General features: G+C 41.9%; 2 protein-coding genes across 7 annotated transcripts; one reads left to right on the forward strand and one right to left on the reverse strand.

Annotated features, from left to right (window-relative positions):
• Window positions 1–1,445: 1,445 nt before the first annotated feature.
• On the reverse strand, window positions 1,446–8,859 carry FAIM (Fas apoptotic inhibitory molecule). 4 transcript variants are annotated; one of them, XM_056348872.1, is made up of 6 exons: window positions 8,725–8,859; window positions 5,654–5,789; window positions 5,053–5,281; window positions 3,571–3,620; window positions 3,120–3,141; window positions 1,996–2,131 (listed from the first exon to the last, which is right to left on the reverse strand). In XM_056348872.1, the coding sequence occupies exons 1-6, from the start codon at window positions 8,856–8,858 to the stop codon at window positions 2,127–2,129; spliced, it is 576 nt and encodes a 191-aa protein (XP_056204847.1). In that variant the 5' UTR covers window position 8,859; the 3' UTR covers window positions 1,996–2,126. The 4 variants fall into 4 exon arrangements, with proteins under 4 accessions (XP_056204845.1, XP_056204848.1, XP_056204846.1 ...); XM_056348870.1 differs by lacking the exon at window positions 3,120–3,141 and having other exon boundaries at window positions 1,446–2,131; XM_056348873.1 differs by lacking the exons at window positions 3,120–3,141; window positions 8,725–8,859 and adding an exon at window positions 8,553–8,638 and having other exon boundaries at window positions 1,446–2,131.
• On the forward strand, window positions 8,732–20,339 carry CEP70 (centrosomal protein 70). Of its 3 annotated transcripts, none has more exons than XM_056348868.1 (15): window positions 8,732–8,865; window positions 9,560–9,656; window positions 9,795–9,918; window positions 10,263–10,434; window positions 10,741–10,910; window positions 12,128–12,187; window positions 12,885–12,984; window positions 13,377–13,465; window positions 13,825–13,899; window positions 14,977–15,079; window positions 15,715–15,873; window positions 16,486–16,632; window positions 17,152–17,320; window positions 18,551–18,665; window positions 20,122–20,339. In XM_056348868.1, the coding sequence occupies exons 1-15, from the start codon at window positions 8,857–8,859 to the stop codon at window positions 20,129–20,131; spliced, it is 1,599 nt and encodes a 532-aa protein (XP_056204843.1). In that variant the 5' UTR covers window positions 8,732–8,856; the 3' UTR covers window positions 20,132–20,339. The 3 variants fall into 3 exon arrangements, with proteins under 3 accessions (XP_056204843.1, XP_056204842.1, XP_056204844.1); XM_056348869.1 differs by lacking the exon at window positions 8,732–8,865 and adding an exon at window positions 19,614–19,693 and having other exon boundaries at window positions 9,456–9,656; XM_056348867.1 differs by lacking the exon at window positions 20,122–20,339 and having other exon boundaries at window positions 18,551–19,164.
• The last annotated feature ends 239 nt before the right edge of the window (window positions 20,340–20,578 follow it).

Raw genomic sequence — 20,578 nt, forward strand, 5'->3', positions numbered from 1 at the left:
GCTAACCTGTTATTTTTCCATACAGTCTTAAGAATGTGACTTGGATTGTATTTGAGATTCAGATTTCTCAGTGGTCAGTCTCTTTGAAAAGCTGCAGAACAGCAGAGAACTGGTTCAAGCTACAGCTCGAAACTGCTCTTCAATTAATCTGGTTTAAAGATTACAGTGTCAGCCTTGCAGCTAGGTATCCCCACACTGCTTCTGCAGTGACCTGAAGCCAGTAAACAGAAGAGCCCAAGAGCCATTATACTCACTTCAATATAAAAGGGGATTCAGTCCAGTTCCCAGGTACTTTGAAACTTTCTGTACTAAAGTTTGAAATTATGATGTTAGCAGGGTTTAAAACAAATCTATTGCCCCAAACTAAAAGTTACTACCAGATTTGTCCAATCAGAAGCATTTAAAGCCACCAGTTACGGCCCTAACTAAACACCTACATGGCTTATAAAGAGTGCTGTAATACAGAAATAAAGGCTTATCACTTGGTATCAGCTCTGCTTCTAGATTGAAAAGTTACCTATGGTTAAAACTGTAATCGTCTGGGGAGAAGGGCTTGCATAAAACCACTAAAAAACAAAGTGTCATATGAAAAGCATTTAATCCACATGTAAAAGTGCTATGCTAATGGAGTGCGGTCCAAACCCTAAAACACAGATGAAATTAGCGTTTAATAAAACTTATAAAATAACTTCTTAATGAATTCCCAGCACATTTGGGCTGCACCTGCAACTCCCAAGATAGTAGTCATAGTGCTAGGAACCACTCACAAGTCCAGAGAAATTGCTATAGAAGTCCAATTCTGAATTCTAAGTGAGGTTGCAAGTGGAAATGTTTTTGAACCATTGCAAAACAAACTTTTAAATAAATATGGTCACAGTTTGGTTTTTAAAATTATGTTTAAGATCAGCTGTGTCTACATTGCTGCAAAAGGTTAGCCTTTGTAGTGTATAAGCCTAGTATGTTCTAGTATCATGTTAAACGGGTGTAAGAACCATCTAATACACGAGTCTTGTTCTCACAGAAATCCCAAGGCTACTTTTAGATATTACGCTGGAAGTTTGAAGCCAGAATTAGTCTATTCCCATTTTAACTATTCCATTTAAGCAGCCAGTTCTTCTCTATTTGGCCCGTTTTTCTTCACATATCTTGATTCACACATCACTGCCAGGGTAACACACAGCTGTAGATCTAAGGTTTGTTCAACAGCATTGAACAAGAATAAGATCTTCTTTCAGCTTGCTTCAAGAGGTTTCATCTTTTAAAGGAGTTTCATGCCAGGATTTTTTTTTCCTAACTTTTTGTTTGGTTTTTTTCCAAAACTCAGTACAGAGTTTCTGAACTGCTACAACAATTTCTATTTCTAGCATCAGTTTTCAGAAAACTTGTAAGGAATTTTTTTTTCAGAACAATGTAACATCTTTTCTCCTACTCGGAATAAAGAACAGTTTTCATAGCACGGTATTATTTTAATACTCTTACACAAGTAACAGTGTATTTCATTAATAACCTTTTTATTAACTTGTAACTCTTCTTAACTGCATCTGAAAAAGGTTGGTAGTCAGTTTAATAGAAAAAGTAATTACCAAGAAAACTTGTAGCAGCTTACTCAAATGCCCAGCACATGCATCCACCTCCCTCCACACACACATGCATTTTATAAGGATTCAGTCTTAATGAGTATTTATCTCCCATTTTATTATAGTGAGATTTTTTCCTAGTATATAATTTCTACTTAAGTTCACCAGTGTTCTCTGCACTTAGTGATATAATATATATTCAATATATATAGTTTTTTAAAAACTGGTAATGTAAGATGTGCATAATTATTTTCATCTGGTCCTCAAAAAGAATAATTTCATATACAGAAACTAGAAGATAAACGCAGCACAAACTAGATGTACCAAGTAGTACATATTAGAATAATTACCACAGTAATTGAAAATTCCTGATCTTAGTCCTACAATAATCAGTTAACTAGAGGCTACTCCACAGCCTCTGGGATTTCTCTGTCATTCACAATAAGGGTATGAATAATTCCTTCCTTTCGTTTGCCACTACTAACAGCCTTAATGCGACAGCTGTGATCACCAACACTGAAGTGAGTTTCAGTCCCATCTTCTACAAATTCACCCTAGAAGAAAGGAGACAAGAATAAAACCAGCACGTGCCATTTTAGTAAAATAAAAGCTTGAGTGCATCAGACTGTTTCCAAGGTCAAGATCACTTGTAGTTCCCACAATTAGAGCAGCCATAGGTACCTGCGACAAATATAGCGTGAATGCTGAACAAAGCTGCAGAATCTCAGACAGGGCTTTGTCAAGGTGTCCAGTTAAAGATTTGTGGGTATTAGATGACAGTCAAAATTTCGCATAATCAGAAATGTTAAAGCTGGAGTTTGTAAACGAGCATCATTGATCCATGTCAGTAAAACGAATAGAAAAGACAGTTTCCTTCCGGGTTGTGTGGTGCAGCCAGTAAGTACCACACAAACCTATGCTGAAGTGGCAGTAAAACGTGAAGTATTTAGTGGTGCGTTCTACAGCAGGATGAAGAGATCCCCGATTGAACTGTTGCGTATTTTGGATACACAGCTCCTGCTGCAGTTATGTATTTTCCTGTTCGGATTTTGCCATGCATGGCTCTGGTTTTGTCACCATCTTTGGGAGAGCAGAAAAGTGTGCACTGCTCTAATGCAAGTACAGTTTGACAGCTAAACTTGTACTCGTAGCTTGCAAGAATATCACCTAGTGAATTTATTACATTATAGAAGAGGCTGAGAACCATCAAGAGCAAGTTCAGATTCACTGAGAGAGTAAGTTTCTTCCAATGATCACCAAAGAAACATTTGGTGAATCTTTTCATCCTATTCTCAAGTATAGCAAAACTGTTGATTTTACAATTAGTACTCATCCAGGGGCAGTAGTAATCACAGTGACAACTCTGGTGAGAAAGCACATCCTTCAAGGACGAGGACAACTACACAGTATGCATACTGAAAGCCATCGTAATACAAAAGGATGCCAAATAGGCAAGGCTTTCTAGCTGTCACCCTGCTCTAAAAATTAATGAAGATGTAACAGAAAGACAAGAGATTTGATTTGTTCCAACGAGACACTTACGGCAAAGTGTTAGGGACCATCTCTAGACGGAAAAAAAATCATGACTTGTAACAGGCTACTCATGTTCCACTTCTCAGTCACCACTAACACAAGCAGGTTTGGATGAGGTGGCTCTACACTGCACCAAACTCAAGTCCCTTCCGCTCCCTGAAAGTTTTCTCCCTAAAAACCCTGGACAACCGACCCAGATTAATTTTGCTTGTTTAAGAAGTGTAAGCAAAACCACTGTTTATCCTTAAATATAGACAGCTGTCGGGCATCCTAACTGAAATACTGTCAGTTACGAAATACAGCGGAGGACATTTGGAACAGACTAAGAGCGTACTGGCTGTCTCAGCATATGCTCATACTTTGTGGTAAAGTGCAGTAACATGCCCCCCTGTGCCTTAATTTGCTAAGCTCTGGTTATCTAGCCACAGCCCGTGAAAAGCCTTTGGAAATGATCACGTACCGCTGTTTCCAGTTTTTGACCGTTGCACCACACATCCATAGTGTCTTTTTCTGTGAAGGAAAATTAAAACAAAGAGTAGAAAGAACAAGATATATTCCCACACACAGAGACAAGATCTAGGAATTTTAAAAACTTACCATCGAATTTCACTTTCAATTCCCAAAAGAAGTTCCTAATTGGCCACAGTACCTGAGCTACAGGGTTTGTTCTTATACTGGAGAGATGGGACGCTCCGTCATCAATCGGCAAACAACTTTTGAACACACAATTTTACCTCTCCCATTAACACTGGATTGTTCCAAATATTGTCAAGAGATATTCTGTCATTGTTAAACTGAAAAACTTGAAGACAGTAAAATGAAGTAATTTCTGCTAATTATTTGAGTGCCGTTTATTCAATGAAGCTCTTAACATTTTTTCCAGGTCAGTTTAATTCAAAAGCAGCATTATTTAACATCCATCAAACTGTTTGTAATCTCCTTAAAAACCCAAATACTGCTTTAAATATCAGTATTAGAGTTGGGGTGGTTTTTTTGCATTTGAAACAGAATATTCTTTTACTTCTCCCAGCACATCCTCCTTAACTTTGCTCTAGAGCTCACATGACTGACACTGTCATCCACAGGACTTGGCAGAGAGCTGAACGCTGCCTGCCTTTAAAGTAAGCATAGGGAGATTACAAGTCTGCGAGGACACTAATCTGGTTTTGGCATTAAAATTGTCTTTCTTCCCCACCCCCTGTCATCCTACGGCAGTTCATTCTGTCCTGAGGCTTAAGAAGAAATCATAGCCCAAGATCTCTTATCTCCAGGTTTAACTGTACAGCAATACCTAAGGGGAAGTTTTCCTACTAGATGCCACTGACAAATTCCTCAGGGGTTCCCTTCCTCCCATCTGCTTGTAATATATTTGGAAATGGGGGGCAGAAGAGAATAAAAGTACTGCCTTGCTATTAAGAAAGCGAAAAAACATAATTTGAAGTTTTTAGATGGAATTTGTAGTTAAGTTATGCAGAAAAAAGGATGCTGATTAATCTATCAAAAATGTAGAATAAAATTGTCACACTTCTTTAGTTAAAGACTCCTTGACTTCGGCCTACGATTTTTGGCAGGAAAGCTTGGTTACCTGGTTAGCTTATGATTTTTGGAAGGACAGCCTGGTGGCCTGGTTAACGAACTTGCACATACAGCAAGCTTGCTAAGGCAGCTGTATGGATACAGAAGCCCTAACTCCTTCCAAACATTTTTTTTTTCTTTTTTTTAATATCTAGACCGTGCTGCTGTGACAGCAGGCTCACACAGGTGTAAAATGACCGTTATTTTCAGACTGCCTTTGGCATCTCATTGCAAACTTCCAGACCACTCAGGATTTTACACTGCAACAGCACTAGCCACTGAACTGTGCTAATTACAATTACAAGTTATTAAATGCATACAAGTTTATTCAAAGGCAGCAACACGAAGTCATTCAATGTTTACTTACCTAGAACAACTCTATAGTCTGTACCACCCAAGGTCAGTACCCAAGTATTGGTGGTTTTCAACCTGTTCTCCATATACTTCTTGAGGCTCTTTCCATTGATCTCCAAAGTATATTCATATGCAAAGCCACTGACTGCATCAATATTAATAGTAGCTTTTGTTTTGGATGCTCCAACAGTGAATGTTTCTTTACCCACTAATTTAAACATCCATTCTTTTCTTATTTCTTCCTGTAGAATAAAACAAAGACAACAGGTATTAATTGATAAACCTGAATGCATGTTACAGTGTAACAAAAAAACCCTGAACCAGAACTCTGGAAACAGCTCAGTACTTCGCTATTATTTCAGAATGAATGAATACATGGTATTTTGTATGTCTAGAGTGCCTCTGCCCAAGGACAGAAAAGCACTTCATGAATACTCACACCTTAGTTGCAACTGAAAAAAAAAATTATGCAGTTCATTAAATAAGGTAAAGTTAATCAACTGAATATACCTCACTTGCATTTATTAGTCTTTTGTTAGTTCTGATGCCTGTTGCATGGAAGTGCACTTATATAATCTGTATCATAGTGAATTTTGAGCACATAGGAATTTCACCTTTCCATCAACATAGACAACACGTTTTCCTGAAGTGGTCCCATGTTCAAATTCAATCTTATGAACACCATCACTTAAAGCTACTTCCCAAACAGCCACCAAATCTGTCATCTTCTCTAAGTGGCTGTACCGAGACCTATGGAAACACCAACAGAGTAAATTAATAGTCATTGAAAGAGTTCAACTACTATGTCTATAGTTCAAAGCTTTACCGCTTCAGGGCGAGCCACATTTTACACATGAAAAATGAGACTTGAAAGAATAAGGTCACAGAACTGCTTAGATTTTCATGTTTTTCAAACATTCAAATATGACAAAGTATCACAAAATATAAACAGACAGTTAAACAGACTCACTTTGACAAACACCATATGAAGACAGATATAGCCATCTAACCTCTAAAACTTCCATTTCAGGTGACAGTATGGTCATAAAATTATACTTAGAATTCAGATGCTCCTGGACAGCTCTGCAATGTCTCAGCAGGCATTAACATACAGTACTTTGACTGGTTTCTGAGAAAGTGTTTTAACCTTTTAAGCTTGAAAACCAGTTAGGATAACCAGTTTAGCTATTACCTGTTTTGTCTGTAATCTCTCTCATAAACATTACCTACATCATTCAGAAATGCAACTCTGCACACACAAACACCCATAGGGGAGGAGATCTGGCAAGATATCATTTCATTTAAGTAATTTTTAAAGTTTAGATACAGACACAAATGACCACGGAAACTGGGGACATCTTTCCAAATCTGCTCATACCACAGTTCTGATTTTTTACCTTACTTCATCTTCATAGACAGTAATCTCCTCACGGGATGCCATAGTAACCAAAACAGCTTTTAATCCAATTAGCAGCAAGAAAAAAAGAAAAGCAGAATAGCAGCAGAGAGGTGTTGAGGCCTAAGTTTTCCTCATTTTCTCCGTTCAAGATAAAAGACATTTTTTGAAGTGTCAAGAACTATTGTGGGCTGCCATACATACAATGAAATACAAACAACTTTTGCTCTTAGACAGAAAGGCAAATGTAAATATTCGTTTACTAAATCAGTACGTACAATTTATCCTAACTTTATTAGCACATCATAACTTTGCCAATTATTTGATGTAAAAATGGTTTACCTAACTATCGAGCAAAAGCTTAGAAGCAAACAACTTGACCAAAGCAGAAACCCAATCCAGAGCTGCCCGTCTCAGTCACAAACTTAACAAACTAGGGACTGTTGCCACCTCAGGGAAAGTAAAATAGCACAGGCAACCATTTCAACCTACTCGTTCTAAATGACTGGAGTAGTTTTCAACAATCATACTAGCAACTTGACCTGGCAATTCAGTCATACAGTCTGTGTAAACCACAAACAAACCACTTGTTTCTTACTTTGGAGATTTTTAGACCATGGCTGCGTTTTACAACACTGCTGACTTATTTTTCATTTATTATTTTCACTGAACAAATTAAGAGCTGTCTGCATTGTCTGTGCATATCAATAAGCATAATTTAAGGAAGTACAAATGAAGTGGACTTTGACAAATTGTACGTTTTAGTGAAAAATTAATTTAAAAGTTGTAAGTTCTAGGGTCTCTCTTCAGCAGAAGAGTGCCATTTAAGAATTAAACTTTCACCCTGTCTTAAGCTTCTATTTTAAAAGGTGCTCTGTACGCTGCTGTATTACTGTCTGTGCTTTTGTCAGGGAAGACACCCATTTCTGTTCCAGGAACTGAAAAATAAGTTTTAAAGCCAGTGAAACCATTTAAAGGCTCTAAAGATTTAATTCTCACAGTAGCAAGCAGCCTACACCACCTGACAGATGCCAAGGAGATCGTTTTGGTGATTCCTGAAGTTACTGCTGATCTCTGTGAAGGCAGGCGTCCCCGGGGCACGGGTGGCAGCCTGGTGGGGTGTATTTCTGTGTCTCCCCCTTCCCCTTCTGGACAAAGGAGCGGGCAGCAGGGCTCAGGGCAGACCCTGCTAGCTGATCCCCACCGCAGCTGGCCTCAGGCACAAGGAGGAATGCCACCAGGGGTGGCACCTGGTGAGGGTCTACCCAGAGGCCACATACCCCAGGCAGTACGCAGCCCTGCTGCACGAGGATTAGCCGATAATTTATTATAATCAATGCTGGAAGGGTTAGGGAACATCCCAGTACACACGGTTTCCTTTTTAAAAATGTATTTATCAGTTTCTGAAGCGCGGCGGGTACCGGCGGAGCCCGAGGGCCCCAGGGCCGGGCTGGCACCACCCGCCGGCCGCCTCCCCCCACCGCCTTTCCTGCCCGGCAACCCAGCAGCCCCAGACGAGCTTGGCTTCTTTATACATAAGGCCTTGCTCTGAAAGCTCCGACGGGGTTACCGCTCTGCAGCCACCTAACCCGTGCCCGGCAGCAGCCAAGGCGGGGGCCTGTGCGCCCTGGGAAGCACACGGCCTGCACAGGCGGCGGATCTCTCCCCACCACCCGCACGTACTGCCAACAAAAAGCTTTTTTTTCAATGAAGCCCCGACAGCCCCCTTTCTAAATCCTCCTCAAACAGCTCGCTGCTGATGGCCGCGACCCTCCACGCCCAGCGAGGGGCCTCAGCGCTCTCCGCCCCCAGCAGCAGCCCCGCCGCCCCCGGTGCCGCCCAGGCGGGCTCCCCGGCGCGTCCCGCCCCTCCTCCGCGCCTCCGGGCAGGCGCACACGCCACCGCAGACGCGCTCTGCTGCTGCCTCCTCCTCCTCCAGCGGCCCGGCGGTCTCCAAGGAGCCCAGGCAGACGCTCCCTCGGCCCGGGCGGGCCCTGCCATCCCGCCAAGCGACGAGGGGACGCCCCGGGGCAGGAAGGCAGGGCAGCTCCGCGGCGCCCCAGGAGGGATGAGGCGAGCCCGCCCCCCGGCCCCGCTGCTCCCGGCCCCGCTCCTACCTCGGCGGCGCTCTCCTCCGCCCCGGCTCCCTGCGCCTCAAGATGGCGGCGTGCGGCCAGCGCCGCCCCGCGGCCGCCCGCCTCCTCCCCTCGCCCCCCCGCCGTTACCCCCGGCCCTTCCGCCTCCTCCCGCCGCCGGCAGCTCCCTACGAGGCCGTCCCCCGCCACCAGCCGGGACCTGCTGAGCTCCCGAGTCCTGGGACCCGACCCCTCTCCTCTCCCGAGTGCCGGCGGCTGCCTGCGGGCGGCGGGGGCGCGGGGCGCGGCCCCCTTGGCCGGCGGTGCGGGAGCGGGCGCCCCCGCCATGGCTGAGGTACGGCGGCGGGCCTGAGGCGGCCGTGGCTACTGCCGGGTGGCTGCAAGCAGGGCGGAACGCGAGCAGGGACTGCAGCCCCCCGGGGCCGGCACCCGCCTCCTGCCGCCTCGGGGGGCTCCTCCCAGGGCTGGAGCCGGTTTTCCCCAGTAATTTTCGCAGATCCCGTTGGAATGCCTCACGCGCCCACCTGTGGTGGCTGGGGCTTCGTGGGGGTGGGGGGTCGGGTTGGTTTTGTTGGGGGGCGTCTGGTTTATTGGGGGTTAGGTTGGTTTTGTTGGGGGGTGTCTGGTTTTATTGGGGGGCAGTTGGTCGGGTTGGTTTTGTTGGGGGTCAGGTTGGTTTTATTGGGGGTCGGGATGGTTTTGTTGGGGGGCGTCTGGTTTTATTGGGGGTCGGGATGGTTTTGTTGGGGGGCGTCTGGTTTTATTGGGGGTTGGGTTGGTTTTGTTGGAGGGTGTCTGGTTTATTGGGGGTTAGGTTGGTTTTGTTGGGGGGCAGTTGGTTGGGATGGTTTTGTTGGGGGTCGGGATGGTTTTGTTGGGGGGCGTCTGGTGTTGTTGGGGGGCGGGTTGGTTTTGTTGGGGGGCAGTTGGTGGCCTCGGCCACCCACACAGCCGAGGGGGGCGGGGGGCCGCGAGCTGCCGGTGGGAACTGGGGTTTCTGCCTCTTCCCCCCCTCCCCGCTGCACCAGGAGAAGGCCGAATGGGAAAGCTTAAACAAGCTACTGATGCATCAGGGCTTGGAACCGGTGAGCCTTGCTGCCCCCCAGAGCTGCAGAAGCACCTCAGGTAAGGAAATGCTGATTTTTACACGTGCTTTTATGTGGACATAGCTAAGTTCATAAGGCATCTCTAAACCCATCGCTTGCAAATGGCAGCAGAGATGTGACCTTTCATTTTGACTGGGTTTATTTTATGTATCTCCAGATGCGATAGTTTTAGACAGTCAAGCTTCTCGAGGAATAAGGCTTGCATTAAAAACGCTGGTGGAAGACACCGACCGACAGCAGAAGATGATGCAGGAGCTTCTGGAGGCTAATCGTTGTCTTAGGTAAGACGCAGTGGAAGGAACTTGCCTGCTAATCCAGAGTGAGTGTCTGTGTCCTGCCAGGTGGGACTCTTGCCACACCAGAGGTCTAGGACCTTTTTCCCCAAGATTATTGTCCAATATGCAGCAGTGTTGGCCTAGTTCCTTTGGAGCTCTTAAGTTTTTTCATCTGCTGCTTCTTCCCATACCAGCATACTTCCTGTACCTGCTGCCGCAGGCTATTATTGCGCATTATTAGATAACGTTGTCAGGCCTATGCTTCCTTCACGTTGTCAGGCCTATGCTTCCTTCACTGTCTTTAGGGAAGTGAGTTTAACTTAAATAAAGGATTCATTTGCTTTTTTCAGAGATGAGATACGACAGGAACGAGGTCGGGCATCTCGACAAGAACAACGGGCTAATGATTTGGAAAATGTGGTAAAAAACATTAAGTCCAATATTTGTCAGCTGGAAGATGAGACGATAGCTAAAGTTTGCCAGCAACAGAATCAACTCAAAGAACTTCAGAAAGATTCACAGGTAATCCAGATAGCGCTGTCTGAGGGTTCAAACTTTTGACTTTTTTAAAAGCTCTAAAAATATTTACATTGATCAAAATAAACATGAGTCTTGGGTCATAGAGTTAGTACACAGTTTATAGCTAAGATTTTTCAATCCATACAGAATCTTCCAGCGACAACTTAGAAAATATATGTATCCTTCTTCCACTGCTAAAACCCAAGTATAAGCCTCCTTTGGGACCAAGTGCCTACCTGGGCGTGTATAGTACAGTCTCCAGCTTATGGGTTAATGTAACTTCAGAATGCTCCCATTATCTGTTCATAGGCCAAATATCAACAGCAACAGGAAAAGCTGCAAGAACAGGAAGAGGTTATTGCCCATTTGCAGAAGGAACTGCGCAAAGTTGGGATGGAAGAGCAACGTCGTGTTACCACTCAAAACAAGATGTTTTGTCGGTTTTGCAAAAGAGCCCCCACGTCTCTTCTAGATCAGCAGTAAGCAATTTTCTTAGGTTGGTGAATGATCTATAACATTAAATGAAGAAATGGATCTCAAAGTAACTGTTCTCGATATTTATATGGAAAAAAAAAAAAAAAGCTGGGGACCTTAGGAGTGCAAGCTGAAATATGAAGTCTTGTAAAGGTACATCAATTCAGTGATTTTTTTTCTTGTATAAAAATCGTGAGCTGGATAAATCCACGGCAGAAATAAAAAGTTATGAGCCGCTGTGTGCAGTAGGTGTCAGCAAAGAGAAAGGAATGATTAGCTCTGCTCTGGCACTGCAGTGTCTGCTAGGGTGATCTCCTCCTGGGATTCTAACATTTTAAAATGTAAATTCAAAAAACAAAAAACGCCACCACCCCAAAACCAGCCCTTCTGGTTTTGGAAAGTGATCTTTGCAACTGCTGACTGCAGGCTTGCTGTAAGGCTTCCCAGGTACTTCAGGGAGAGTTCTAAAAGTATTCCAAGCCTGGGTGTCTTGCAGTAAGACCTCCATAGTTCTGTAATCAGAGATTTTTTTCAATTCTTAGGCTTCAGGTAGCCATCACTTTACTGCACTGATGTCATCAGGTTTTCTAGGCCTGGCTAGCGATGTTTACCTGGGAAGCATTTAAAAGGGATTGTGTGTGTGCAACCTTTTTCTCGTGCCCTCGCTGTATGGTAGGATGGATCACTGAATTCTGTTCCCTGTGCGTTCTCATCTGTCTCTCCAAAACAGACAATCTGAGAGCACTCAAGGGGAAATGCAGTTTCTCAGCTGTTCATGTTTTTGTGGCTCTGGTTTTTGCAAACACTTGGTTTGAAAGCACTTTTACTTTCTTTGGAGATGGATGTTCTTGGGCTGTGTGGGACCTGTGCTTTCTACCTCCTGCAATGGTCGCTGAGTCCTAGCGCTTGGGACCTTGCCTCACTTGAAGCTTGCTGAGTAACCATAATCACAAGATGAGGCGGCTGTCGGGAGGATTTAGCTTTTTTCTCCTCTTAATAATTTTGCCACTTGTAGACTAGTAAAGAGTTAATGTCTCTACCTCTCTGTTTTGGAAAACCACAAGCCTGTTTGTTTGGCATGAGAGAAAACCCACTATTTGAAGCTGTCACTTCAGTGCAGTTGTGTAAGGTGGCCTGTTCCTATGGGTTGGTCACAGTATCTCTCAAAAAATCATGCCTGAGAGTATCTGAAATTCAAAATCCCATTATTTTTTTTCTTCAGGTTCCTTTGTCTGATTGATTATTATGAATCTCAAATTAGTCAAATGAAAAAGGAGCTCAGGTAGGTCTATGACTTATGGTTCTACTGTTCAAAATTTTCTTATTTCTTACTGTTCTTAAATCTTACAATGGTAAATAATTCTGTGTTCCATACATCACTAGCATGTAAGAAACAGCAAAGGATTTTAATGGTCATGGAAGTTTGGATTCATCCAGGGAGTACCTGTCAGTCAGACTAAGCAGCTGCTTGGCCAGGACAGCTAGGAAGTTGGGGGTATTGAGGCATGGGAGCTATAATTCCTTCTTCTTCTTCTTTTTTTTTTTTTTTTTTTTTTTTAAATTCCCTTCCTCTTTTGCCATGGTTCACAGGCAGAATTACTGCATTAGCTGTGCTCAGTCAACTGATCTCCCTAACCAAAAGGAATACCAGCTTTTTAGATCCATCGTGGTGCCTACATGGTACAAAGCAACAAGCACATACCTGAGACATTCCTATAATTTGAGATTATTATTTTGAAGACTGAAATGTGATTTGCTTGTACTGGAATTTCTCTCAAGGAATAAGTGCACTTAATTAATACATGAAACTGCTTCCCAGAAATAACAAAGAAGAGCAGTGGATCTTAGGACGGAGTTGCTATTCTATTTACTTTGCCGTTTATCAAAGCAATATCATATATAACTGCTAACTAAACCAACTTAGATCTTTCAGGAAATTGAAGTACAGTAAGCTGAAACATTTTTTTTTTTATTAATAGGCAATATAAAAAAGATGAAGACCAGGTACAGAGAGAAGGAAAAAGCAAGGAAGAATTCCTAAATCTAGATGCTACTCCTAATTATAGAGCGCTGCTTACGGTATGGAACTGCTAAGAATGAGTAAGTCAGCGCAGATCTCTAAATGGTAACCCTTCAAGAGTCACATAGAAACATACATGTGTTTGATTTCTATCCCTTTGTTCTTACCATGTCGTCTTGTAAACTCTGGGCAGGATTCACTGTCCTTATGCAAAGATTCATACTATGTTGTTGTGAGTTGTCTTAGTTGGGGACTGCGCAGACCTCCTTAATCATTAGGTTTTCCACCTGTGGTCTAATGCAGCAGGCTCTTGATCTTAGCCAAGTAAGTCCTCATCCATGCTGTCTTGCGATATAGGCGCTTGGGAACCCTTCTTAGCATGTGCGTACTTTAAATTGTTCAAGCTTGTTGAGTATGGAACGAATGAAATAAATAACAGTGTATGTTGCAGTCTTTTCAGAAACAACTTATTGAAACAAAAGCCAGGAATGAACAGCTTTTGCTTGAAAATATAAATCTTAAGAAGGATTTGGAAATAAGGTGAGAAAGGATAAGTATCATCCTTTTTAGGAGCACTTCAGTAGACTTTGCTTTACAAAGAAAGAAATAGAAAGCACCATCACTTGTAAAAGTGTAGCATGAAATCTACCTTTAAAAGTGATTCATAGAAATAAGATATGGCAGCAACAGTCAGCCTTCCCTCCCTACACTGTTAATAACTACAACTGCTAATGATTAGTTTGCTCTTTATTGCTGTTGCCACGTCGAAATGGTGCAGAATTTCATTTCCAGAATGATGCTGCGGCACTAGCAAAGCTTTCTTTCTTTTTCGCTTGGCTGGGTTTTATAGATACCTTCAAATGCAAGACATACCGTATGGTACTTTTTCTTTCTAACAGACCAACTGCACAGGAATTAAAACTTTACAAGCACCAAGTGAAGAAACTGGAGAAAACTTTGAAGAAAACTATCCAGTAAGTATATTTCTTCAGTGACTTTCGTGAATCCTCTGCAGTTCTGTAAGGCAAAGATACCCTGCAACCTGTAATGCAGATAGTAGCTTTTAAAGCATGTACCTTTATTACTGTTCCTCTGAGGCTGGTTATGGGCAGCAAGTGCTACTGCATCTCCCCAGACACTCTGTGTGAATCTCTGAAGTGAAGGCAAGGTCTCCAAAAGGGAGCACAGCAGTGTGCCTTTTTTTTATTGCATTTTGCCTTTCTGGATTTGATTTGAGGGCTACTGCAGGCGACATGGACAGGACCAAACTGTGGTGTTTGCTGTTTCCGTGTGCTATGAAGCAAGCTACTGGTTACATTATGGATTAATAATGAGAAAATAGGAGTTGGCAAAATACTGCAGCTACTGAAGTTATGTCCGTATTATTTTTAGAAATTAGGTTTTTTCTGAAACATTGCTAAGAAAATACATTGAAGGTACCGCTTGAAAAAGTGTTTTTTTCTGTAATACCACTTCATATGCTAAATATTTTATAGCCTGAAAAAAACATCACTTAAACTTTAAAATTGTTCAGTTCTTCATTTTACGCCATGTGTATTTAAATGGTCCTTTCTCTCAGACAGTGGGTATGATTTAGATAGTAGTTTAAAAAAAAGTCATCTTAGATTTGACAAGAAGGGTAGTGAGCTATATACAGTAGGCCAGGTAAGATGTTCAAGCGGAAGCAGATAAAGACTGTGAAAACAGAATTTGACCCTTTTGAGTAAAATTCTGGATATTAAGTCTTCAGCCATAGTAGAACCTCTGGTAGCAGAGCAACTGTACACCTGGTGGTTTCCATTCTAAATTTGCATGCAGTCTGGAATAACCTCAACCGGAGACTTGAGAAAATGGAATTATATTTACATCAGGTATTATATTCTTCAGCTAAATCAGTTTGATGGACTTGTATTGGCAGGCATCATAAAATGGAGATTTTTAGTTTGTAGGTGTAAGTATACGTGCTACCTACCTGATTCTTTAATCAGGTTGAAAGCGGTATCTCCTGCTAAGGCTACTGGTGTAACCTACTGTATTTATTTGGCATGTAGATCTTCGGGAAGTAGTACCGGAGAAAGAACCGAAGAAAAGAAAGAATCTGAGAGTACCACAGAAGTAGATCAGCTGCAGGCAGTTTGCCAGCAATACTTAGAGGTATGCAAATTTTATCTGTACTGTGCATGTATCTAGCAATGTTTCAGTGTTTGTTTAACCATGTAAACTGAGGCATGCTGTTTTGAATCTAACTGTTCATATGAACACAGCAGGATGTGTAATGTTGTGGGTTTGGCAGTTCATGTAGGCCTGCTCTTCATTGTCATGCCTTGGTGTAAACTACCTGAAAATACAGCAAGGAAGCAGAGACTAGCTCGGCAAATATCAAATCAATGATTTAGCTGAAGTCTTTCCAGGACAGGGCGTTTGTCTTGGACAAAAGAGATCCTTGTGTTACAGTTTTAAACATGCCCGAGGAGACAGTGTCTTTTATCTGATTTTTTTTAAAAAGCAAATATAATAAACCTTAGCAACATGCAAACTGTGGAAGTGACAGTGCCTCAGGTGGTTAAATATTAAATGTCCTTTAAAGGGAAGTCTATTTGTATTACTTTTACATATCTTCTAGCTGGTATATTTTAAAATCTTTCAATCTATTACATATTGAATACATCTGTACAATTCATCGATAGTAACTTATTGGAGCTATTTATGATTTAGTGTAAGTAGTGAAGGATTTTATTATAAAAAGTCATATGTATTTGAGCAATAACATTTGTTATTTGTCGTTGAAGGTTTTGTCCCATATTGATTCTATTTTGCGAAGTCCAAGAGCTCCTCCATTAATATACAGGCGCAGTAAAGGGCCAGTGCAAAATTCTATTAGGGAGAGCAGATTTGAGCACCTTCCGCTTACTATAGAAATGTGGGCAGATCAGCTAATGGCCTTAAAGGTAATGCATTATTGTGTTTGGCTTTATATCTTTCCTTTAATCTGCTGAGCACTCCTTGGTCCCTCCCTGTATTTAGCGCTTTTTTCTGTGTGTAGCTTCTGTTATTGCCTGACTTGGTGTTAAATTTTAAAAATAATTCTGCTGTCCATTTATATACCACTTTAAAACATAGTAGGGTGAAGAACACACAGTGTTCCTACACACCAGACATACTGCACTGTGTATATCATCTAAATGCTTTTGTTCACTGGCTGAGTCCCTAAGAAGACACTTAAGCTTCAGAGCCTATGTACTTCACACATTCTTCCTTTCGTCCTGCCAGAGCAGTAACTTTTTGATCAAAATACAAGCGAAGTAATTTTGTTTAAAACCAAACCCTCTGTGACTAATACTTCTTACTTCACTGAAACTATAATGTGTGAAGTACTTCAATTTTTAGACTCTCGGTGTTATTTTTAAATCAAAGAATGTAAGCAAGATACTGTGTTTGAATTCCGCCAGTACTGGAATGTTTTGGCATGTGAGAAACAGAAAATCTGCCCGTTTCTCTAAAGAAAACAACCTTAAGCAGTTTACTAAAATGAGTTGTGTCCCCTCCCTTCTTTTTGAAAGGATTTGCATAGGTCCTTGAGAAAACTGTCTCTGGAATTGGTGCCCTGGCACACTGCAGGTCCACAGGATAACAGAGAATTCATACGAGTTGAAGACCTCCAGTTCACAGTAGATGCAATTTTGGAAGAAATAGAGAATAAGGAAAAGGTAATTCTTACCAAGGGTTTATAATCACAAGTTAGTGTGGACTTCTTAAACACATTCTTCACAGGGTGGTTAGGTTTGTGCATTTGAAAGCCTTGCAGAGTTTAAGGAACAGGTGTTTGAAGATAATTCAGTAGTCAAAGACTGTTTTAACATAATGGATAAATTCACCTTGGGGAAGGCTGCTTTCTTCAGTCATTTGGCCAATGATAAATTCACATTGTCCTGTAGTCTCAGTTACCCTGTTCTGTTTCCCAGTTAGCGCTGAGAACATAAGCATACTTACTAAGCAACAGAGAAGGCGGCTCTCAAAAAGTATTTTTGATTTGCTGGATATTTGTGTCTGAAAACTCACTTTAAGGTATGTCTTCGGATTTAAGAATATTTGAAACGCTGTGATTTAATAAGGGAAGTTACACCTGTTTTCTTCATAGACTAGTTTTAAGAATGTTTCATGGTTTAAAAGAATCCTTGCTTTATTAAGTGGTAACGTTGATGAGATCTTCTTCCTGCTTGCTACAGAACAGCCAGGCACTGCCCTTATCGACCGTGTTCGCAATAGTCTCTCACTTCCAGAAGTTGTTTGATGTGAATTCTCTCAGTGGCGTTTATCCGCGAATGAATGAGGTTTACACAAAGCTTGGGGAAATGACCAACGCTATGAAAAATCTCCATGAGCTCCTGGAACTAGGTAAAGCCATACCACCTAGCATTTATTCAAACTGTTTCCACAGGAAAGGAATATGACAAGTGAAAGGCTGATCTCTTCATAGAAAGTATGCTGAGCTTCCAAGAAATGAGTAAATTCTTCACTGGGAAGATTAAAAATAGGTTGCTGTCAATTAGCAGTTTAAGTAACAAAACCTCATTATTTGTAAGCCTTCAGCAGTTGCTGAAGAATATCAGGGAGGCAGAAGAAAAGAATAACAGAGGAAATTGAATTATTTTTTTTTCCACAAAGCTTTGTTTCTATGAGCTGACTTTGTAATTCTTGACCATCTTTCATTCTCCACTTGAAAGATAACAAGTTTAAGAAAAAAAATTCAAACTCTGCTCTTGATTTCTACTCAGTAATTCATTCAAGTGTAATTCTGTCTAATCCTCAGAAATGCCTGTCTTACACTGTTAAATCTTTTGAACAAATAAAAAAAAATTAAGTGCCAGTACCCAGAGGCAAACGTAGGGACCTCCCAGTGCCATTCCTTTCTGGTTTGTACTTCTGGACGACAGCAGCTGCTGCTGCTTCTGGGTTTAAAGGTCTGGCTGTGCTGCAGGGTGTACAGCCACAGAGCAAGGCTCCTGGGCTACAAAGGTCTTCTGAGCCAAGCAGTCTTCCTGCCCGCAGCCAGCACAGGAGGTGAGGAAGCCGTGTGTCGCCTTAATAATAACAAACCGAGCTGAGGATGCCTTCTCCAAGCCTAGCTCTTCTGAAATTGAGGGAGAAAAGGACAAAGGAGCCCGTTGCCTTCAGTCACAGCAGACAGCGAAGGTAGAATCCAATACCAAAACAAGTTCTGGGCATTAACAAGGTATTTATTGAGCAGGTTCCGTGTTGGCCTAGCCCCTGTGCCGTGCTGCAGCTGTGTTACCAGAAGCTAATGAGTAACCCTCTCCCTGTGATTTCAGTTGGCTGATATCTGTTGACATTGGAGGGTGCACTTTGGTACCATCACTGCTGTGAAAGCACACAGCTCTGACAAGGTTTTTTGGCCGCTATAGGACTTGTGAGAGATGCAATATTCCTAGCTAACACTAGTTTGTTTCTGACCACAGGCACTTCATTTTCTGTGAATGATGGAACTTGTATGCCTAGATATGTGAAAACTGAGTAAAATCTGGGCACCTGCAAGAATTAATTGTGTCTAAAATAATTTCCTGTTATTAGTGTTATAAGAAACATGAAGTGTTTGTTTTTCCACAGACAGTTCAGCTCCACCCACTGTGGTAGTGAATACTGTTGGGAAACTGTGTGCCGTAATTAATGAGAACATGACTGAGCAGGTACAGCAGCTGCTGGGGACCCAAGACATCCACAGGTATGTGGGCTGTTCCGCTGACAGCTGTTCTTCAAACACCGCATTTAATAATTGGGAGAACGGCCTAAAACTGATAATGCAAGAAACTTTAATCACTTGTTGAAAAGTCAGTGAGTTGTGATGGTAAAGGAGTTACTCCTCTCCTACGTGAAACAAATCTTGAATGTTTTCCAAAGGATAAAGCTGGCAAAGAGAAAAATGAAGGCTAGAAGGTTCCAAAATACCTTGTTGGTCTGCATGGGGAAGGTGATCAAATAAGCCTTAACAGGACACGATTCATAAGGAGACAAAGCAGATCCTGCACGTGGGTAGGGAGGAGAAAGTGTTGCAGGGCTTCAGCTGTAACACCGAGGTGTATTGCTAAGAGAACGTATGCCTTGAGCTGCCTACAAATACCTTGAGAACTGGACAAATCCTGTCATATCTTCAGCTGATGACAACATACACGTAGGTGGTAGCGGACTATCAGAGCTTGCATTCAGCGTGCGCTCTGCAAACATACTGACACTTCCTTGCAGCAGGCGGCAAGCCTGACACACACCGAGTTACCGATACTAACTCCTCAGCCTTTCTGCGCTCCTGTTGTAATGAGAGAAGAGCTTATAAAATATTTCTTGCTCCACCTCTGAGGCAGTTATATCAGCCACCCCCAGGCAGTGTATTTAGCATGTAAAGACTAATGTTCCAGTCAAAAACTTACCTGGTGCCGTGTAAGAAGGAAGGATGTGTATAGGGCTTAAACAGCAAAATTAGAGACGCTTTTTTGACAGCTAACACTGGCTGCAGGTTTTGGAACTTGAGAACACGTTTTTGGTGTAGATGGTTTTATATACTACTAAGTAGCAGTGTGTTCCAGAAAGTCATGATGTAGTACGAGAACAGAGCCGAGGAGGTGAGCTTAAAGCACCCTTGTACCTTTTATCTGACAGTCTCACTTACACATTTCAGCATAATCAATAAGCTAGAAGAACACAAGTGCTTTTTTCCACCATTTCAAGCTCTCATTCAAGATTTGCTCTGTCTTCTAGGTGAGTAATATTTGCAAGAGTTGTAATTATCGTTGTGCCAGCACTTCCTCCTAAAACTTTAAATAATTAACAAGCGTTTTGTTTACTCCTGGTGTGCTGAAACACAATGATGTGAGGGAGGGTGCTAACTTTTGCCTGCCTCTACTCTTCTTTCCCCCTTTTGATGGGAAGTGATCAAAATAGTTTTCATTGAACATGGAAGGGAGCAAAATAGTTTTCATTGAACATGGGGTTGCATATATCCAATCACATAAGATAAGCTAAATTGAGGCTTTTCCAAAAACATTAAAATGCGCGAGGAGCTTATTTTATTCACTACTGTATTTAACATTCACTACCTGTATTTAACATTAAGTTAGAATCTTGGCTGAACTTGAAGATGTTCTAGATACATGCACCTTACCATTTTGCTTTTCATTCCATTTCAGAGATCAGTAACCTGGATGATATTTTACCAACTGTGCGAAATCTGAAATTGGTAGCCAGCTAAGAGCTACTCTGGTCTTCTCTAGCAAGATTTATCTCGCCTGCGAATGTACCTGTTGATGCATACGACATTAGAGCTACCTCGAACCTCAGTTACCCTAATCAACAAGTTCAGATTTTTACATAAATAAAAGCTGCTGCATTTTTTCATTTTTTTAAATTCTTGTTTCATGGTCAATTTAAGAAATAACTTACTATAACTGCTGTCAACTGGTCTGCTCAATCCCAGGGAGAGAACCAATACACTCTGTATCAGTCTAAGAAACTGAACCCCACACAAAGCCAGACATAGTGTAACTACTAAGCATTTTGAATGTTTCTGACGCAGTAAGTATGAGATAAAGGTGCTGCTCTCACTGCCTTAGCCGTAACACTCCTATCATTTGCCTATCTTGGTCT

Source organism: Falco biarmicus, chromosome 8 (assembly GCF_023638135.1).
Source record: "Falco biarmicus isolate bFalBia1 chromosome 8, bFalBia1.pri, whole genome shotgun sequence".
Classification (NCBI taxonomy): domain Eukaryota; kingdom Metazoa; phylum Chordata; class Aves; order Falconiformes; family Falconidae; genus Falco; species Falco biarmicus.